Consider the following 22,258-nt stretch of genomic DNA (forward strand, 5'->3'; position numbering starts at 1 on the left):
ACAGGTCTTATTAAAAACCAATTACACATTTCCTGTGGGGTGATTTCTCCACTTTTTCCCCAAAATCCCAGTTATCTGTAAAAAGAATAGATGGAAAGAAAACGATGGCTGTAGGCAAACAACTGTAGGAGGGGTTATTAATAAAAACACAAACAACTGAGGGTGCATTCATTGGCTTCTTTCATATAATTGGTACAAAAATACCACGATTTTGTTGTACAAAAGTCTGTACAGCAGCAAAAGGAGTGTCATAGACTTTCATTGCAAAAAAAGTGTATAAAATCAATACAGTAGTTTCACGTGAAAAACAGTGTTATTCCCCAGACAGATGAAAACGTCTCTGAAACATTGAAACCTGCTGAGGTTAATTATTGAACCAAACTAAACCAATTAATTATTGTAACAGAAAAGGAGGCTGGAAGGGGAAATCTTTCTTTCTCACTTTCTGGGGAAAAAGTGAAAAGGTTTTTTTATGTGTTCACAGATTCCAAGAACAGATTGACAGAACTGTACTGTATACATGTAGCCCAACCTCTTGTCAAAAGGTGCTTTTAAAAACAGCCCCAGAACAACTCCCTAAGAACACAATGGCACACATCCCGTTCCACACACACTCAGGGTCTCTGCATTATTTTACAAAAAGAAGATTATTTTTGGTTTGATTATCTCAGCACTTTCCCTTTGTCGTTAGATGCAGAAATCCACAGAGTGGTATTGTTCTCTTTGTGCTTGTAAATCTGATTGTGTAAATCTTAAGGCCTTAAATACTAAATAACAATGGACATAAAAAGAAAAAAGTTCTGGCATGAAAGGCACACATAGTTGGCAGGATACAAGGCCCCAATACTGATAATTACAGTAAAAAAAAAGGTCTCTCCAGAGTTCAATGATAATAAAAAATATTGCTCTGTCAAGTCAGAGATGTAAGAAGCTGTGTTTCCACTTTCACAGTTTCCTCTAATTTGAACAATCCTTAAAAATATGGAAAACAGACAGAGGCGGTCCTGTGCTTTGACTTCAAGGCTCATTTGGTCGCAGTTTAAGTTTCCACACTGTGGATCAGTCACTGGCCTTGCATAGAAGACGTCCTCTCTGCCGTTCAATATGCACCATTATTACAGACCATGTGACATTGAACCTCTGAAAATTAAACAAATAATGCTCTCATCCGTGGAGACAAAGGCTGCTCTGGGCATTTACACCAACTCTCAGATTCAAACAGTGAGAAGGTTCTACTGAGAGGAGAGACTCAACACAAGTCTGTAGCTTATTAGGTTTGAGGAAATTAATATGTGTTCGCGTGTGGCAGAGACTGAGTTGAAGACTCTCTGTCGGTATGGGAGCTATTCATCTTATTTACAGCAGGACAGTTGTATATAGCTGTCAAATGATCACCAAGGCACACCATGTAAAGCAAGGCTCCGAGAACAAACTGCAAAAATACAAAAGTTTTTCTGTTCAATTATTCTCCAACGTCTGAATATGACAAATATTCCACGATGATGACAGGCTCTTCGTGGAACATTTCCCCAATTTCAACTGTGTATTTGGAATGTACATAAAAAAATAAATTTAAAAAAGCCATTTACAATTCATTCAATAGAAAGCAAATATGAAAAGCCAACCTGCAACACAACCCCACTGTAAACCAAAATCACCTGAGGACAAATCTGAGAGGCCAGGATGAACGACCGCCGAAGAGGGAATTCACGGTGATTGCAAATGCAAAATCTGTCATCTGTCGACTGCAGCATCTAATCTGCTGGTTTCATCTGTAGATACAGTTGAAACACTCTGTGCTGTCAGAGGAAAATCCAACCTTTCCTTTTTGATTTGCTTAATTTTTCATTTAATTTAACTAATTTGCACGTTCTCTCACTCTGTGCAAGGTTTCTGCACAGTTTGACCTTTGAACTCTGCTCGACTTTAACTTCCTGAGAATTTAGATTTCGTGCATTTTTTATACCTATGTTGGGACATATTATACATTTCACTCCACATTTATTCCGTTACTGTAGTGACATTGCAGATTCAGATGGACAAGAATTACGTCTTATATGTTAAATAAATATCATAAAAGAGCACTTATAGGCACACTAGCTTACTGTGTTTACAGATTCCAAAGTGGTAAATGTGGATAAAAAAAGTGTATGAAATTAAAACAAACTGTTCTGTGTGTGTCTACAACAAACATAGAAGGTTACACCTGTAGTTTGGAAACTTTGTGTCAATTATAAAATAACAGATTTGAACAAATATCAACATCTGTATCCAGTAAAGCAGAGGAACACAAACTAACACTCCTACAGCATTGTGATGGTCTATCAAGCAGTGATAGAGCAGCCTCAGTGAAGTGAAATGTCACACGTTGCGTCATTCCGCAGCATCAGTGTGACAGTACTGCTCAGTAGTAAGACAGAAAGTGCTCTGTGCTTCCCATTTAGGTTTTCGTAAAAAACCATTGTGTTTGCTTCAGTGCTCTGAACTGAGTTAGTTTCAACAGTCTGACCAAAAATCACTGTCACATGTCTGTGAGGAAACAGCCCCACGTGACCTTCACAACTCTCGGGAGCCCAGTTCACACCTGCCGTTTACATGTGTCTCGGATAATCCAATCACAAGTGGAGTGTTTGTATGTGTGGATGAAGCTGCTTTCAGACATGCACCAAAGTCCAGACATTTTCTTGAACTTTTCCGAAGGGGATGTATGTGAGCACAAATGTCCGCAAAATGATGCTCCAGACATTTCCCGGAACTTTTCCTGCCGGCCCCCTTGTAAGACTTCCGTAAAATGCCCAAGTAAGCCTGTGCGAGAATACAGCTGAAAAATCTTAGGTGAGGGATGGCGCCTGGGCAGACGGCCCACTCGCTCGCCATAAATGTTCCGGAAGTGTTCCAGCTGTTGTGAACACGTCTAAACAATCTCCTGCTGCGTTCTTCCTATATGAACGGCAAATGCTGATTTTTCGGCCATTTTCCAGAGTTCATGTCTGAAAACAGCTTGAGTGAGTGGCTGAGGGACAGAGAGGGGTCGATGGCTCTGTTTCCATCTAAACTTTTGTAAGTTTGCAAAAGAGAAAATGTGAACCTTCAATTGGTTTGAATAAACTAGACCAGTTTCGTCAGAAGATAGCGGTATAGGCTACATAGGCCTACCGTAATAGAACAGTAGAAGAAGTAGAGGTTGCAAACCAAAAACAAAACAACAGTTGCTTTGGCAACATACCCACACGACATGTTGTATGCTTGGCAATGGAGAGAGGGAACATGGAGAGAGGTCCGCACGAGTTACTTTCAATTGAACAAGTTATCATAGCACCATTCTGATGCACGCAGTGGCGGCGAGGGCGATAAGACCATGGGTCTTACGCAACCATAGCTCGGAGGAAGACTCCGACAGCGGGGACGGCTGATCAGTCATTTGAGTTGAATGTTCTGTACATCAAAACCTATTCGACAAAGTAATTTCCATCTTGCATTTTGAGCATTAACTCTTTTTCGCAATAGGCAAAAACCACCTCATTTAAACCGAGTATAAACCTTTTTGCGAAATAGAAGTTTTTGCCATGTCCATCAACTTTTTCTGATACGATACATGAAAATGCACATCAAAATAGGTTGATGGAAACATAGCTAATGTTGATTTTGTAGCAAGCGCCCCCCTAAACATTAATGCCTGTGAAACACTAAGAAGTGTAAAAAAACATTTCCAGTTCATTATGAAACTGTTTAAAGCCGGTAAAAGCGAGTTGACCCTTAAATGTGGCACAGGACACATTGTTCACACAATAAGTGGAGTGGCCATATGCAGCCCAGTCCACTTGAGATCAGACAACATCAGACAGACATTAATGCCAGGTTTGAAACTGAAGAAGCCTCTCGGATGAGAGTCTCCAAGAGCCTCAAGCAAATTCAGTTTCCTCTGTATAATGGCTTTCTGTGTTTTAAGACTGTTCTTCTATTCATCCAAACATACATCTATATTGGGGTTGAGGTAGCAATAGTCATGTCAGTCCTCTGCTCCAAAGAATATCTATCCAAATCCATACCGACTAACTATCCTTCGCTTTCATCATCTTTCCTCCTCCAGAAAAGCACACGCCAACAAATATTTAACTTGGATGCATTTGGTATAATCCTCCAATGCCGTGGCTTGTAATTGGTGAGGATATACCTAAACCATTATTTCCGTGCTTAGGCAACAGAGTGATTCTCTGTCTTCTTCAAACTGTCTCTGTCTGTGAGGTTCAGCAGAGCCAGTCTCTGGTCACTGGTCCGTTCTCCATTCTGGTCTGATTCGGCAGACAAATCCCCCAGGCCCTGGTCCTGCTGTGAGCTGCTGGGCTCCATGTCCGGATAAATCACAAGGAAACAGGCAGTGAGGAAGCCGAGGAAGGAGCCTCCAGAGGCCACTATAGGAATGACACGAACGCTGCCAACTGCGTCCACCACGGCTCCCAAGGCGGACGCAACCAAGATCTGGCTGATATATGCCTGGAAAGGGAGAAAAATACTGTGACAAGCCCTAATCACATTAAGTATAATCATGTTCATACCTTGCTCCAATTCTCATTAAAACCACCATTTCATTGTAGCCCACAGCTTTAAACCAGGCTGTGGTTTAGGCTGGTTTAGGCTGTAGCCCACAGCCTAAACCAGGCTGTGTTTGAGTGTTGCTAAAACGTGTGATCACTCACCTGGCAGGTTAAGATGGCGCAGTCAATACCAAAGCCTCTTCTAGTGTTTGCTGGACTGTGGTAAATGTACTGAAGAAAAGAACATGAGAGGAGTGACATAAAACAACATGCTCAAAGCCAAAAGAATATGCTTTTTTTATCCATGTTAAATAAACAGACACTTTACTTAAATTGGTGTGTGCGCGCGTGCGTGGCTATGCATTGCGAGGAAACGTTTGAGTTTTAGGCCTTGGGATTAACAACCTGTTTGTTGATCCTTACTTTCTGAGTGTGTCCAGTGTCACCGACTACTCAACTGACATCCTCTGGCTCTAAACAGTTTCATAATGAACTGAAAATGTTTTTACCCTTATCGGTGTTTCGCAGGCATTGATTTACTTGTGGCTGCCTGCTACAAAAACAACATTCACCCCTCTCTGTCACTCACCCACACACTCAATCTTTCAGGCATCGGCGAATGTCCGCAAAATTGGGTCCAGACAATCTCTGGCGTTTGCCGTTCATATATGAGGAACGCAGCAGGAGACTGTCTGGGTCAGACGCGTTCACAACAGGAGGAACATTTCTGGAACATTCAGGCGAGGGGTGGCACCCGGGTAGAGTGCCCACTCACTCGTTGTGAATCATCCAGAGATTTTCCTGCTGTATTCTCACATTGGCTTATTCTGATATTTTCTACAAATTTCACTAGGTGGCTGGCAGGAAAGAGTCCGGAAAATGTCCGCAGTATCATTTGTGGACATTTGCGTTCTCACATACAGAACCACAGGAAAATGTCCAGAATTCCGTGCATGTCTGAAAACAGCTTTAGTGTTTTGCAGTGTTGCTTCACTGTAGAACTGTGTGCAGCACTCTTTTGCCTTGTTATTGCACTCATGGTATCTCTCTCTCTCTCACACACACACACAAACTCATTGATAGTCAAACTGATCATCATCTAAAATGTGTGAGTGTGTTCAAGTTGTATTGTGTGTTGTCAGATAGGGACAGTGTTGATGGATTTGTGTGAGTAGTGTTTGTGAGGGTACGTACCTCTTTGATTTCATGGTATTGCCCGAGTAATGCATAGGGACAGTAGGAGATACTCATGGAGATTATGCCCATGCTACTGATCATCACCATAGCAACATAAACATTAGGGAAGATTGCCATGATTGCCGTTCCTAAGATAAGAGGGATGCAAAAATTATTAAAATAAATTAAATGTCCCTTTATCTACAAAACCATTGAGAATATATGCATTTTCTCACAAATCCACTGTGGATACACTGTACCACTGACAGCTGTTTATTCCTCTGCATTAACTGACCCACTGAGAATCCCAGAGTTCCAAGGATGTAGATGACCTTAATGCTGAGATCAAAATTATCCAGGTACTTCTGGAGGATGGCTGCGTGGAGGAAAATATCAGTTATTGGAGACAGTTTTTAAAAAAATGTTATTGTATCACTCACCAGTTGTTTTGTGTAAATACACTAATTGGATGAATCCTGTTCTAAAAAAATGGAAGCAGCGTGTGTTTTTTACCAGAGCAAACTGCAGCAGTAGCAGCGTAGACCACCAGTCCCCAGCAGCCCATCTGAACTCCTCTGTGATAATTCTGTATCTCTGTGGAATTAGCTGGTGCCTAAAAAAGTGGGATAATTGCAGTGATGTTACCATTCCCATGACAAAAAGACTGGATTACTGATGTTGTAGTGTTTATTTTTTGGCATAAATTATATTTAGTATGCTGTGTTCACGTTTCTGTGTTACTCTACTGTGTGTAACGTCAGCTAACACAACTCTATTTTAATAATATTGAGTGCATGAGGGTGCATGAGGGTGCGTGTGTGTGTGTGTGTGTGTGTATGTGTGTGTGTGTGTGTGTGTGTGTGTGTGTGTGTGTGTGTACCTTGGGGTCTCCGTGGAAAATGACTTGCCCCATGAAATCAGTATAAAATACAGCTTCAGCTATAATGGAGAACCATGTGAGAAGGTGACAAATGCACAATCTCCACAGCTGCCTCGGCATCTACAGAGGACAAAAAAAACAGAAAGACTAGCAGATTAAAACAGAGGAGTTCCACAAAGCTTTGTCAATCTGCAACAGCATACACTCTTATATATATGTGATGCAATGATTAAATAGGAGAAAAAACAACAACATAGGTTTCCACATTCCCATCACCTTCAACATGGACAACCACAGCAGTCTAACAGTTGTACCCCTGTCTGGTCCTCCCTCGCTGCTTGAGCCCTCAGATGACAGACTGCCGACTGACAGCTGCAACACTCGCCTGTCTGCGTAGCCCTGGAGGTCACTAAGATCATTCAGACTGCGGGAGGTGGTGATTGGCCGAGGGCTCAAAGGCGCTGTCCGTCGCAGTCGATAGCGCTGCGATCCGACTCGTCCATAATAGGAGAAAGTAAAGGAAGGCTGGAGAGAAAAAAGACCAACGTCTGTTTTTTCTTATTCTTCCACATTTGCCCAAATTAACTATGATGTCCAGCAAATATTTATGATGATTATAAAAAACATAATTCCAAAAATAATAAATGCAATTGTACTTGTCTGTAGAAGGTGTGTGGGTGTGGCCGTGATGAAACCGATGTGGTCAAGGGACGGTTCCCAAGCTTACTGGAAGCATGGCCTCTCATTGCATTGGTGTAATCAGAAGAGGACGAGCATGTTTTGACACCATTGGCCTCCTTGACATACTGGGACAGGAGAGAGCCATTGTGAAACACAATACAGAGATTTGGAAGAGTCTTCCCTTTTGCCTATTTTGCCTAAAAAAGTTGAAATAATCACATCATTTGTTTATGTGCAGGCTTTAAAATGCTTCACAGGCTCAAAGTAATTTATACCAAAACAAATATTATCTGCGACTGTAGCAACTGATTTCACCTGTCTCTGACGTGAGTCCTCGGAGCCGGAGCTGATACAAGGGTGAGAACAAGGCCAGTTTGTTGGATCCTTACCCAAAAATGGGTATTTTGGTTGCAAGTCAGTAAGGGTGGGTGGTTCACCAGGAGGAGGAGAGGACTCAATACTGTGGTCTGATGGCTTGAAAGCATCTTCTAATTCTGCCTGAGTCTGTGGTAGAAAGTGATGCACCTCTGGCAGGAAAAGTTGTGAATCTGGGTCAAGGTCAGGATCCAGCTCGATGGTCGCAACTGGCAAGGCTAAGATTGAATCACTTTTACTTCGCACTCTCTCCACAGTAAGGAAATCTATTTCCCTTTCCTCCGGATCGGATTCGTTGTTCTCCTGGGACGGGGCTTGACCAGAAGCATCCTCCTCTGCAATCACATCAAGTAGGGGTGACGTGTGGCCAACGGGCCTGAAAGAGAACTGGCTGGCCGACTCCCCACTTCCTGTGACTCTGCGCAGGGTGGATGGAGCGAAGGGTCGCTCAGGGATACTGAACATGTGCAGAGTGACAGAGATAATGAAAATGATGGCTGCAAACATGAAAAGAACCTGTTCCTGTGATTTAAATGCTTGGCCCAGAGCTGTGCCAGTCCAGTCCAGGCCACCCAACATGTAGCCAACTGCTCCACCGAGCCCTGGGCCAATAGGAATAGACAGAGGTGCTTGTGTTAATAATTACACCAAGAAACAAGAACAAATACAATAACAAAGACGAATCTCTTGAACAGCTGATATTAATACAGGTCCACGTGGTTGACCTGTGTGTGGGTGTTCATACATCCATGTCCTACCAGCAGAGAAGGCATGAATATTCAGGGCCATATCTTGCTCCTCTGTGTCCGCAACATCGAGAAGGTAAGCTCTGATTGGTCCCTCAGAGGCATCAGCACTGAAGTCCAGCACCACCACACCTAATACAGTAAGAATGATCCCGATTGGCTGGTTGTTGGGGCTATCACCAATGGAAAGACCTGAGAGAACACAGGAAAAATATGCAAAGATGAGGTTAAAAAATAACTAATATAAAATATAAGTGATAATCTCATCTGAAACCAATATACTCACCTATTAATGATCCGTTTAAAAACAGTGCCACTCCCAGCAGCACACCCACACACAAGGCCAGAATGAATGGGCGTCTTCTGCCCCATGGCAGAGAACATCGGTCACTGGCTGAGCCGATCACAGGTGTGAGGAGGAGACCAAGGATGGGGCTGAGGAACCAGGTTAAACTGTAATATTGCTCCGGAAGGCCTAGAATCAAAATGATATATAAAAAAAAAGATATTAGATGGTACATTCACTGTATACGGATGGGTGCTTATATTCAGGCAAAATTTAAGCATCTTATATTGCCGTGTCTATTATGTTCAATATGTGCAATATTTTTCAGGTCTGTAGCATGGTTTTATACACTGATCTTTGACCATATGTTATACTGCATGATTTTCATCGAGTATAATTTGTTTTACTTGTGTTTTTCTCAAAAACCCGACTAATCAACTACTGACTGAGGTTATTAGCTTAAATACCCTTTGTATAGAATTGGTCATTATGAAGTCAACCTATTCATGGTTGTCATGCAGGAACTTGCTACGGTAAAAATAACTAAAATGGTGGGAATCTGGGGAGAGCAGAGATACGTTTTTTGTTGTTTTTTTCTGCGGAGAAGGTGAATGTTTTCCAGTGTTTATTAAAGCAAAGCAAACCAATGCAAAGCTGAAGAACCACTACTGCTTTTAAACAGCTTCCGCTACCAATACGATTTTGGGGCGGCAGGAATATTTAAGATATTTAGGAAACACTGACAGTTTTTACTTTACCGGTTTGAAACCACTTGTATGTAAAATGTGTGTGAAAAAATCTAAAAGGTTCTCTGCTAGATAATAATATCAATTTTCCACCCCATATATGGACACTGGTAGTTTCAATGTCAGCCACTGACTGGATGAGCGAACTGGTTCTCACGGAAACAACATGCTGCCTTGCTCTGCTCCTACCGTCTCTCTCCTTCAAGTCAACAAAACAGCAGATGCGTTTCTTGCTGTCGAAAAAAATATCTTGCTCAATAATCCCATAGATGCAGCCAACTTCAGTCTACAGACCTCAAGGAAGAAACAAAGATACCCTGAGAGTTTTTGACCCCGAGTAGACCTATAAAGCACTATTTTTACGAGTGGGTATTGTCTTTTCATGGCGACACACTGAAAAAAAAAACAGAGACAGTGAAGAAAACTATTAGAGAGTAAACACAGATAAAGCAATGTAGGTGTAAAAAAACAAAAACAAAAAAACTTGCCCCCCTCATTGGGTAAGATGTTGTGTTGCAAGGAGCTGAACATACTTCCTGCTTGAGTTCAGTGTTGTAAAGCTGAAGCATACTTTGCAGTGGCTGACAATGCAAGATCTGACTGTAATTAGCCCCAAACTTGAATTCAATTCAAAATATCAGCACATTTTCAAGCTGCTGCAGCTTGTGGAGTCCAGCTTGATCAGACCTCTCTGTGAACTGAGAATTCACTTTGTTCAACGAATTGTTGCATGGCGCTCTGTAAAAAGACTGGGAATCAAAAAGGATATGGGACTGGAGCCTTTGAATAATTTGGCATACAAACAAGTTATAGGACCAACTTTGTTGCCACAGCAGTTGCTTTAGCAAACAAGACATGGAAGTACCCCACAGTTTACATTTCTTGAATTCTTGTTCCGACATGTTCTGCAGCCTCCAACATGCCTGAAACAGTCAGTTTCCTAAGCCACCAATTCCCCAATCCGGTCACTGTCTTCCCCTTTTGTTGCATAAAGCCTGAGCTGAAGCGTCAGACGAGCTGCATGATGCCATTTCTTCAAGGGCTGTCAAGCACTGACTAATACTGGTTGAGAGCACTCCAATGATAAGTGCAAACTGAATCTATGGTTACTTCTGAAACAGTTTCTTTGACGATTTTATTGCCAATCAGCTTTGCCGATATTGATACATGAGCTGATACATTGGCCACAATCCAAAAGAGACTAGTAATAAATGCATGGTCAAGCTTGGTTGAAGAGTTATTTGGCAAAGCATTTACTGTGTGTTTTTACAGTGTTGTTGACTGTAGCAGAGTGAACCTTGTAAAAACATGGGGTTAATGTTTCAACTGTTCATACTGGCAGTATTTCATTCAGGCTTAACATGTCGACGTTAAGAAGAAGAAGTTGCAATACACAATATTTTTTCTCTGAGGGTCTGGCCTTGGACTTACAGACAAAACAATACAATATATTTTACATATAGGCACATCATAAAGAATACTAAACATTTTCCAGAGAGGTGGATGTGATAGCACCAAAGCGGAACTGGACGTGTTTAAATACGCCCTGAATGGGGTTTGTTTGAAAGGGTTTTTTACGCATTTTCTTACTCACAATAATGTGAACAGGGACGAAAACAGTGAGACTGAAATGTGCTGTGTTAGACATTCTTCCAATTACCTAGCCTGGGAAAAATGCTTTTGTTCCATTTTTGCAATGATGGCAAACCTGACATCTAACAGCATAGCCCCTGTATGCTAGTGCTGGGCACAAAGGTTACATGACGCAGTGGTGTAGCCGAAGTGATCGATAAGTCCAGCCTGGCCAATGTAACGACAGTTAAATTCTACATTTTTGACACAGTTACCCGACCACTATTGCAGCTGGAAATCCTCCTCCTCCTTTTGGATAGCTGCTGTAGGCGACATTACAAATCACACCCAACTATTCTTATATACAGAAAATTAACCAACAACAAGAAGCTCAATGCTGAATTTGGACAAGTTGTCAGTGTGAGTTTTCTAATTTCCTGACACTAACTGGGGGCACACTGCCACAAATACAGTTCATATGTAAAATACTTGACAAGGTAAACAGAAGGTGCTAAACATTAGAGCAATAAACACCAGCTTTGCAACAGCATATGGCTATGCTGATAGAAATAAAACCATACCAGAGGGTCTAATAACTGTTACCTCTGAGTTGGCTGTGCAATGTACAGTGGGACCCGACGACAACACAAGTTGTTGTAAATACAGCTTCTGTTAATGTCAAAAATGTACAGAATGGAGTAACACCTGAAAACTGGAAATTACAGTGTTGTCCGCACTGCTAAATTTTCATCTTTAGCTACAGTATCTATAACATAAGAAAAACGTTTGCTGAGAAAAAGAAGATGCAAGAGTCTGATTGTCTTCTCGTCTCCTTACCTATCTGCAGCAGCACTGGCGTCACCAGGGCCGTCTCCATGGCGTAGCAGAACTCGCGTCCAAACATCACTGCCCCGTGCATCACCCAGCGATGCAGAGGGATCTGCATGTCTCTGTCCTCCTCCACATCCTTCTCACTCTCACTCTCTTCTGCTTCTTCCTTAGGTTCTCTCTTCTCCGGCAAGCCAGAACCTTCCCTCTTCTCTTCTTCTCCTCCCATTATAGACTGGTTTGACTTCAGTGGAACCATTTATTTTGCCAGATATATAAATATATATCAGTGTATAACACTTATTGACACTATTGTCCTTTATATGTAAGCATGGCGTCATATGTTACTGTATTCTAATAGAACAAGTAATGGTTTTTGTCTTCATCACTCACTGTTGAGAGGTGTCCATGATATCCGGCAAAGTTAATCAGCGAGCATCTCTGCTGCTCTGTGCTCGAAGCCAAACGGATGCAGATGATGGCGCCGGAGGCAGTAATCATCACTATGATACAATTAATGTGTCCAAAAAAATTGACCAGGTAAAAATATGTTCCAGATGTGTCATCCTGTGGCTACAAATGCTGATGTGCGACCATTGTGCAGTAGCTCAGCTGGGGAGTGGGTAGTGTTCCTCACTGTGGCTCGCATCAAACGAAAAAATTCAGAAAGATCAGAAAAAGTTATGTGCAGCAGCTCCAGAGGTATGCAGAGGGGAGGAGAAGGGGAGAGCGGAAGAGATGGGAGGAGAGGCGTGGCGACGTTTGCAGTATGGGTTCCAGGAGCTGCGTTTGCGGTGAGCTGAGGGACAGGTCAGCAACTGTGTTTGTCGTTGCTAGTCAGTGTGTGTCAAGAGGTCGTGCACATGTGGCGTTTGGATTATGTAAGATTAGTGTGTGGGTCCGCAGGAGTCTATGGGTCAAGAGAAGTCTCTGCACTCGTGCGTCTAAGTGTACTTCAGGTCATGTCGGGTTCAGAGTCACACAGCAACCTGCAAGAAAACACACAAGAGTTACACTGTCAGCTTAAAGCGTTGGGTTTCTTCTTACAATCATTGTTTTCAAACTCTCCAGATGCTGAGTGCGAGAACTAATAAAGTACTTTTAAGAATGTGCTAATGGGTCAAATACTAAGATGCTCCCATGTGTAAAAATGTGCAGTTAGGTCCCATGTATGGGAAACTAAACATTTCTTAGCTTCAGAAAAACGCCACTCTGCTCTGATGAAAGTACACCGGCAACGAGTTTATACCCCGATATAAAACTTATCCTATTCCCCAGAACTAACTTTTTACCGAGGGAACAGACTCGTCGTATTATGAATCACATCAGGCGGAATATAGGAACAAAGGATTGAGCAATTTTGCCACACCTTCCTTATCTCAACTTGCAATAAAACATTCCATTCATGTGTTTCATTGTATCTGTTAAATTGCTTGTGTAAATATTGTATATATTTTTGAATGTGTGATCTGTGCTGTGTGAAACGTGCTGCGGCTACACCAGAATGTCCCAGCTTGGGATGAATAAAGTATTAATCTATCTATCTATCTTATGGAGACATCGCCTGAAACCACACACACTACACAGCTACTTCTAGAAACCTGGCAGACTGTAAAGGCACCAGTCACATTAGGCGATCAACTCCCATTAACAACGCCAGTAGTTCAAAAAGCGAACCCCATCACCTTCACTACCTCGTGGGATGGACACGTAGCAAAGTACCAGTGATGGGACTCTCCATCCAACTCCTCCATGTGTTTGCTGGAGTAAGGTTCTAACAGGTGTCCCAAATAAAGCTCAGTCCACATGTGCGATCATATTTAAACCGACCTTTCGGACTACCCGTGAGACTCAATCATACACTGTTGTGCAGCAGGGGGACAGAGAGCAACCTGCCCCTGTGCGTGAAAACGCCTGTCTCTCACAAGAATGTGTCCGGGAAGCGTGTGGACTGGTTCAGACTCGCTTCTGCTCCGAGTGCGAGCTCCCTCTGACTTCACCTGAGCCTCCCACCGACGTCTGATAGCGGGGCGTCGTCTCTCGTGTGCGGCGCGCGGAGGAAGGAGAGAGGAAGGAGCACACGACGACGGAGCAGGGAGTTCTCATCCGGCTGAATCCGGGTACCTGCCTTTGGACTTTTAACTTTCCACCGGCCCGGGGTTTGACTCGCCGGCCGCGGCTAACGGTTCCCCGCCCGGCGGAGCTACGCTGGCTAATGAATTTGACAGGCAGCTCGAACGTCGCGCCCCGGTCAAGATGAAAGACGCGAAGATGTCACGTACCTGGGGTGTTTAACCAGCTTTGAGAAGGGGGAAGTCGAGCCGAGTTCCGCACCAGGCGAACTGTCGACAGCGGCCGAGGCGACTCTCTCGGTTCGGGTTAGCAGCGCGGCTAACCTGTGCGAGCTAACTGACCGAGTCACCATCTGGTTCACCGCTCTCGTGAGTCTCATTGGTTTCCACAGTAACAAAGCGGGGGGCGTGGTCGAATGCAACGCCGATGACGCCAGCGGGCGACTCACCTACGGAGGGCGGGGTTTACAGTAATGATAGATTACAGTGTAGTTATTACTCAATATCAGTAGCAGTCAAATTAAACTAATACTAATGCTGTGTGGACTCACTGTGTCTGAAATAAAGATTAATTTGATCTAATGCAAAAAAAACCTCATGAACAACAATTTTTAAAAGAGGCATTGTAATATTTCAAATTACAACAATGAAACTCGTTGGTTTTATTCTTATATATGAACCCATTTCCTTAATGGAATTTAAAGACGTTCGAGATATTACACACGGGAGAAAAAGACAAAGGAACTCTGTAATGCCAGACAATGAAAATAACCAGATCAATACATGATAATACATTTTTTTAAATAAAAAAAAAACATTGTACCGTTTGAACACCGTAGTTTTCATACATGTTATGCAGTATTTATTCCCTGCCAAGAGAGGTGACTATGATTGTAGATAAACAAAAAAAATGCTAAAGTGTTGATTTAACAGCGTATAGTTGTTATAATGCTTCAGACCAACAAACTCTTTTCAAACATTAATCGTTCAACTAACTCGCGCTAAAGGTCTCTGAAAGCCAGGGCAATGTTGCCCTCTGCTGGACAAAAGTGGTCATTATTCCTTAATATGTTCTTGCTGTGCTGAACATGTAAAATTTATAGTCTCACAACTGAAAAGTAATGAGAAGGTGTTATTGTAATGATTATGAGTTGCAGACTAAATTGATCTCTTGTCAATGTTGTAATTTCTTCAACTAGTTGGTGAAAGTTTTCAGGATGCAGTAGGCCCTGTTTCACTTTGAGCAATTGCTATGTGCTATGCCACACAGTTACTGTTATCACCAGTCAATCCGTGCAGAGTCCAGACGTATCAGCCGTACTTCCCCCAAGTGACTGTGGCATCACTAATTGTCAGTTCTCTGGTATTCACACTGCAAGGTTCTTCCCCAGAGAGTCCCTCTGTGGCGAAGTGGGAATCTTGGTCATCATGATCACATTGTTAGCGATGGCGTTGGCTGTGTCTCCTGAGGCCTTGGAGCTGTGCTGCATGCTAATGATGTCACCGCTGGTCTGCTCGGGCTCTGCACGACGGAAAAGATGTCTCATCGTGGCCTGGTTGGGGGACAAAAGGGGGCCACTAATTCATTCTGTGAATCGATTAGTGAACAAGTGAATGGTTGCACGGTTGCACGGTTGGACGGCTGCAGGCATGGATGGATGGATTCGAGCCATCCATCAGGTGGTAGAGAGGAAAGGTGGGATGAAGAAAGATGAGAACGAGAGAGTCTGACCTGGAAATTTGCTGTTACAAAGCAGTAGACGACAGGATCCATACAGCTATTCAAACTGCTGAGGGTGACGGTCAAGTGATAGACGATAACATGATGAGGCATGTCGGGGTGGAAGTACACCACCACCTACAAGACAAAAAGACAGCAAAGGCATTTTGTTCGACAAAGAGAAATGTTAATTTCATAAGAAAAGCTTGGGACACATGAGGATTTTGACATTAGAACCAATGTGTCGTACCTGTTGCTCACTCACCTGTCTAACGTGGAAGGGTGTGAAGCACACGGTGAAGATGATCAGCACTGTGGTCAGCAGCTGGACAGCCCTCCTTCTCCTCTCCCTGAGGAAACACAGTTAAATACATTGTTAAATACACACGTTTTCCTGTGTGGTATATTTTTGAATCAAAACTTTCATTTTGAAATTTCTCTTTTCCGAACACCTAATACAAGCAAATAAGGGATGAAAACAATGAAATGCCATGGTGTAATTTATTCTTTCTTTTCTTCTGCAGGGCTTGCCTTTTCCCCTCCTGCTTTTCTTCATCTCACTGGCTTCTCTCCAGGCGGGCTGGCTTCCACCTGAGCTGCTCAGGCTACATCCACACCACTACATTTCAGTTCTAAAACTCAACTCCGGAGTTTTTGAACACCTAAAACAGAGAAATTTGGAAACGCTGCTTGCTCAGTCATGCCTGTTCATTGTGTTTTCCCCTGTCTGAGCTGCTCTGCTTTAACTGTTTGAAAAATAACTTAGTAGTAATAAAAGGTTTATTGTGGCAGGTTGGATTTAACCCTTCCCCGGGGTACCCTGCACACATTTGCTTGGCGCCACCCGTGTATTGTGTTGGTGAAGTTTCTTCTAGTTATGTTTCATTGATTTCATTAATTTGGCACAACCACATTGTCCCATCCTCTCCCACATTTTGAGAACATTTACGTAATTTGTTTAAATAAGTTGACAATAAGTTAATAATAAGTTTCCTTTGATATTGCTGTTTGTTGTCTTCCGCCAAGACACACAAAAGGGATGAAACACACTGTGACAGTGTTTGTACCTGCTCTGCTGCATCAGGCGGCGGTCGGCAAGGGCCCACATGATCCTCAAGGTGAAGACCACAATGATGATGAGGGGAAGAAAGAACTCGGTGATGGTGAGAAAGAGGAGCTTTGAGAGGCAGCAGCCAGTGGGCTGGAAAGCAGTGGAGAGGATGGAGTAGGTGACCACGATGGCGAGCAGCCACACCGAGACGCACACACATTTGGCCACACTGGAGTTCCTCCAACGACGGGAAGCTTCAACCTGCAAGGACATAAGGTAATAAATCCTCTCAGTGCAGAATGAGCAAGCATCCCGGCATCAAAAAACACAACTGAGAAAAATTCTAAACCCACCTGCACGATGGCGAGGTAACGGTCGACACATATGCAGGTCAGAAACAAGATGCTGCAGTACATGTTGACAAAGTAGCTGAAAATGTGCATGTAGGAGCAGGTGAGGCAAGCTCCTCCACTGTAGTAGAGCAGGATGCGAGTCGGCAGAGAGAGATTCACCAAGAGGTCCGTCACCGCCAGGTTGATGGTGTAGATCACCGAGGTGGTCTTGTGCTTGGTGCGGAAGCAGAAAACATAAAGTGCGACTGTGTTGAGCACCATGCCTGCCTGGAGGGAGGAGGGAGAAACGTACGTAGAGAGGAGGAAAAATGAGAGCACAGTCAACATGTGCAGTGAAAGTAGTATCCACAAGATCAAAAGGACTCTGTAAAACGTTCCTACCAGAAATATGAGAGAGTTTATGATCATCAGTGCAATCCAGAGGCCATAGAAGTCGCTGAAGAGCCCCTCATCCAAATGAGCCAGTCTTTGAAGATACGCTTCCATGCAACTCCTGTTGGGGGCTATTACAGGCAGGATGGGAAACGAAGTGTTGATAAAGACCCAGGACTCAGTGCTGTTGAAGTCCATCACAATGGTAATGAGGATGAGGACGATGATGTTGATGATGATGATGAGGATGCACGTAGTAATGGAGAGGACAATAATGATGATATGGAGCCGCTGCAGAAACGGTCAGACAAAATGAAAATTGTTTTAATACGGTAAACGTGTATTTTGATTTTTAGTCTGCTAGACGTACAAAACCGGTTGGAGGCTATCCCAGCCTGAACACGTGTCACGGATAACGCAGAAACATTTAATGACATTCCCAAACTTGTTCAAACCTACAGCAAAAGACTGTGGCACCCATGGTGGGGGATTGCTGTCAATCACACGCAATCCACCCCCCAATGTATACATTGGTTTATTATGTATTTTACTCTAAACAAGACCATAATTTCCCAAATGAACATTATTCTGTATTGAAGAAGACTTGAAACTACAGATTGAGTCCATAAACTCCTCAGGAAAACGTTTACTGACGTTATAAATCAAGTGAGAAGTAGAGTCATTTTCTCATCGACTTCTATAAATGGATTTCTTTTTGCAACCAGTGTAGTCTGCATCTAATGGTCATTCCCATTGGCTTCACTTTCCAGACCCGGGGACCACATCCATGTTTACTGTTTATTAGTTAGAGAAGCTGATTCCTAAATAATCCCCATTCAAAAACATCCACTTCTTCTTCCTCATCATCTTCATAAACGCTAGGAGGCATCTAGAATTTCAGGTGCATTTTCACCACCCACCATGCTTGAGTGCAGGTCAGAGGTCAAAAAAGAAAAACCAACAAAATTCTCACCATCAAACTGGTCTCTTTCAAAAACTTAAACAAAAGGTCTATACTTTACTTCCTCAACACTGAACATATTCCCAAGATTCAAAACTTTCCATCCCACAATTCTTCAATTAGTCGTACCTTTCTGACAATGTCAAGTCCTCTCCCCTTCCCTGAGGTCCACTCTCCCTGGGCTCACTGACCTCGCTGTGGTTGTTGCTGTTGGCATGGCCGCACTGACAAAGCCACGTTTTTTTCCAGTATCTGATTTGCTGTTTACTTATTATCTAATTATTTATCCATGCCTACAGTGTCTGTGTGACTCAATTCTGATCTCAGAGATGGCCTGCATGTGTTTATTTACTTCCGAGAAAGATGCCAAATTCTTCTGGTATTTGGGATAAACACGGTGGAAAGGGGTTAACTGGATCAACTGTGTGAGGACAGGCTTATTTTGGGGATGTTTGACAGGATGAAACATCAACCGATCGTACTCAAATAACTGGTAAGCAGGAAATAAATGTACATCGTGGATCCAGACTACTCTAAAGTTAAAGAAGAAATAGTTAACATGTGTCAACTTGAGATGTCATCTTCAGGGTTTTTTTTTCACGTGTCGCATTTTCACAGTTGGGTGATAATGTCTTAAGGAGCACAAATCAAAATCCTCGTGTTATGAGACTTCATGAATTCCGACACTTTAGTTAACTGTGTGTCCCACTCCATATGGTGTCCTCGGCTGTGAGGAAGGAAAATATGCAAATGTGAATTTGAGTCTGCCAGGTGCGACGGTTATCGTCGGCAGGGGGCAGTCAGCGACTGCAGTGTACCTCAAGGGAATGTGATCTGAGAATAGACACAAATGTGGCACGCGTGAATTGCTGCTTGTCCTCATACGTGTAGGTCAATGGCCATATTAGGACAGAGCCTTCAAGGTCCATGAAGGACAATCATAAGTACAAAAGCAATAATGTGGGGTATGGAGATGTGAATGGAATGAGTTGATGTGAAAACTTTTCATTTGAGGACAGTGACGAAGATGCAAAAAGCCTTTTGTAGTGAAATCACACTGGTATTCAAAACGTAAAATACTGTCAATTCACTTGAGGTTTGATATGTAGTTAACCGTAGCATCCAGATAAGTGTGAACCCAAAATGGTCTGCTGGTTAACATGTAGTTTTAATGACTCGTGCGAGTCCCAGACTGGGAGGGTCTGGGAAGCCCAGCATATTGTGTTGCGTATGCTCATGGTTCACAACTAATCTCTCGCAGCAAAATAATCATCAGGCTGATGAAAAATGCAGTCTATTCGTGCTAATGAGAATCACTTGCTCAGCTGAGGGCGAGGCACGAATAATGTGATTCATCTGCATTACTAAGACCAGCCTGGCCACAGCACATTAAGACCACTGAAGGAAATAAATGGGTGTTTTCACAGTAATATCCCCTGATATTATTCAGTGTACTGAAGCCGGTTCATCATCATTAACAGCACTAACGAGTGTTGCGAGCGTTGCTCCGGGGAAATTGTTTATTAAACCACTTACTTCGCGTGTTCAGAAACAAATGACATGGACAAGTAATAAATTCCTGTTTTTCAATGATGACTTTTCTCAAAGATGACGTAGATAAACAAACCTGCAGACTGTGTAGTTTTTGGGCCATGACAATGGGACGTATGCTAATATCTCTGGTGATCCCCTGACTTTTCATCTTGTGCCACCATGAGGCTGTTTATGACCAAATACCTGCAAACATTTTCATCCTCGGCTGTAGTCGTCTTTGTCAACAGTCAGAGTTAGCAAGCGAACACGCTAAACTATGTGCAAGCCATAGATTATATATAAAAATGGACGTAGTGCCCGGGTCCAGAAAGGGAAGAAATTGCGGAAGTGCCCTAAAACCTGTGTTATCTCGAATGACCAGCAGGGGGCGACTCCACTGGTTGCAAGAAGCCAGTTTCAATAGAAGTCTTTGAGAAAACTACTTCTACTTCTACTTCTCACTTGATTCACAACGTCAGTGAACATTTTCCTGAGGAGATTATGGGCTAAATCTCCGTTTTCAAGTCTTCTTCAATACAGCATGGTGTTCATTTTGTTTAGATAGCACTGAAGGTTATTGGTTCAAATCCCGGTGCCAACCAACCAGGGGCCTTTCTGTGTGGAGATCGCATGTTCTCCCCGTGTTTCGAGTCTTTTCTGCGGGAACTTTCTTCTTTTGGTTAATAAGATCAAACCTGAGTACAGATACTAATACCCATTGTTTGGATTTTGGCATGTTTCAAAAAGAAAAAAAGACAATGTACATTTGTCTTTACATTTCGGGATATGGTGGTATGGTCTTTAGAAAGAAAGAACTCCTTCAAACAACTGGATGTAATTGTACCTGACTGATCTCTTGGGACAGTAACTTGTCTATTTTCATGTAGTCCTGTGATAAAACAAAGTTCTAAAAAGCAACACGTTTCTCCAGCAAAATGACCGGATTTGTTGTAATCCTTGAACAAACTGAGTGCAGACCAGGCACTAATTGAAACTAGATGCCGAGAATACAGGAACTCGTTTGTGTAACCTCTAATTTGAATTGTTTGATAATCTAATGATGCATCTCTGTTCCTTTCCTATTGTTGCTCTTCCAGCATCAAAGACAGTGGTGACGTAATGGCTATAAAGTGATACTGAGAGGAGAGCAGAGGGCCTGGAGGCACATCACAAATAACACTGTCCAAATAAATTCCAGCAGCGTGGGAGCCCCGTTTGTGTGTGTGTGTGTGTGTGTGTGTGTGTGTATGTGTGTGTGTGTGTGTGTGTGTGTGTGTGTAAGTGACACACAGAAATATATTGAAAGGGAGAGCGACAGGATGGGATGCTGGTGTACAGATCTCACGCTGTCCTGCATCAAAGTATAGCTTTACACAGAACCCCTCAAGGCAAATGGAAAGTTTTGTTGCTGCAGTGACTCTTAAATTAGTGATAGTTGTACTTGCATTGACAGTTCAGAGGGGCTTTTCCATGTGCACCGATTGTGTCATATATCACAAACAAGCTCTGGAGCGCGGCATGGTCATCATTTCTTAAACATTCAAATCGGATAATGGGAGGATTTCGCTTCACTGTAAATAAACTTGTTTTGGTGAATTTGACTTGTCTGATCACACTTTGTGCTTAGTCTGGTTTCTAGGACGAAACATGGATGAGAGACCCGATTTCTTTCCCCTTTCTTTACAGTATGCAGCCACTGTGGAGGACAACTTACCTCTAAAAAATGGGAGACAAGTGGAACCAGTAGATGAACCCTGGTCTTCTAAAAACCTGAGTCTGTTGAAGTTAGAGTGTCCTTATCGTCCGTCCTCAACCACATATCCTCGGCCAGTGTCCAACCGGGTGACGCTGCATCTTTTCCAAGTAAGGAAGCTTCAACCTTCAGTGACCTTTGCGCCCTCGCACCTTCTCTGAACATCGAGGCACATCAGTCGTCTTTCTGTGTGGAGCCGCTCAGCATTTGGCTGAGAATTTCTGTTCCCTTGTCAGGGTGTCAATCACGTCTCTCCTCTCAGGTTCTCGAGTCAGGCCAGTTGGACGTACCAATCAACACTCTTCTTCAGATCTGTGTATCAAGAAGTCTCCCTGTCATTTCTGTCACTTTGTCAGCCTGGCTTATTCAGTGCATTGTTTTCTTGTTCGATTTCTCAAGCGTCCTCTGATCTTTCATCTTCTATTGTTGTAGGGCTCACTCCTTTCAGTGTGTCTTTCTTCCTCTCTGCTTCCATTTCTCCCTCTTCAAGCATATTTCTTTGTCTCTGTCTCGTTCTGCTGCCCTCCCCTCTCTCTCTCTCTCTCTCTCTCTCTCTAAATCTTCCCTCAGTTTGGGCTTCACACAGGAAGTCTTAGCATGTGTTTACATTCTGCTGTG

The 22,258-nt window shown here is 43.0% G+C and overlaps 2 protein-coding genes and 1 long non-coding RNA gene across 3 annotated transcripts; 1 reads left to right on the plus strand and 2 right to left on the minus strand.

Annotated features, from left to right (window-relative positions):
* Window positions 1–163: 163 nt before the first annotated feature.
* On the minus strand, window positions 164–14,260 carry LOC118291303 (solute carrier family 45 member 4-like). Its single transcript, XM_047330539.1, has 14 exons — window positions 14,108–14,260; window positions 12,219–12,814; window positions 11,835–12,069; window positions 8,680–8,868; window positions 8,406–8,585; window positions 7,588–8,249; window positions 7,248–7,397; window positions 6,868–7,116; window positions 6,592–6,711; window positions 6,225–6,324; window positions 6,007–6,087; window positions 5,730–5,860; window positions 4,698–4,766; window positions 164–4,494 (listed from the first exon to the last, which is right to left on the minus strand). Exons 2-14 carry the CDS (start codon window positions 12,324–12,326, stop codon window positions 4,195–4,197), a joined length of 2,574 nt encoding a protein of 857 aa, XP_047186495.1. The 5' UTR covers window positions 12,327–12,814; window positions 14,108–14,260; the 3' UTR covers window positions 164–4,194.
* Window positions 14,131–21,710, plus strand: LOC118291828. The gene is made up of 3 exons (XR_004786772.2): window positions 14,131–14,266; window positions 16,142–16,944; window positions 21,574–21,710. It is a non-coding gene; the product is annotated as an uncharacterized LOC118291828 (long non-coding RNA).
* On the minus strand, window positions 14,562–21,735 carry LOC118291532 (G-protein coupled receptor 20-like). The gene is made up of 7 exons (XM_035619871.2): window positions 21,602–21,735; window positions 17,403–17,684; window positions 17,022–17,288; window positions 16,685–16,929; window positions 15,883–15,967; window positions 15,630–15,755; window positions 14,562–15,450 (listed from the first exon to the last, which is right to left on the minus strand). Exons 2-7 carry the CDS (start codon window positions 17,589–17,591, stop codon window positions 15,265–15,267), a joined length of 1,098 nt encoding a protein of 365 aa, XP_035475764.2. The 5' UTR covers window positions 17,592–17,684; window positions 21,602–21,735; the 3' UTR covers window positions 14,562–15,264.
* Window positions 21,736–22,258: the final 523 nt, after the last annotated feature.

The sequence above is a fragment of the Scophthalmus maximus genome, chromosome 1, assembly GCF_022379125.1.
Source record: "Scophthalmus maximus strain ysfricsl-2021 chromosome 1, ASM2237912v1, whole genome shotgun sequence".
Taxonomy (NCBI): Eukaryota; Metazoa; Chordata; class Actinopteri; order Pleuronectiformes; family Scophthalmidae; genus Scophthalmus; species Scophthalmus maximus.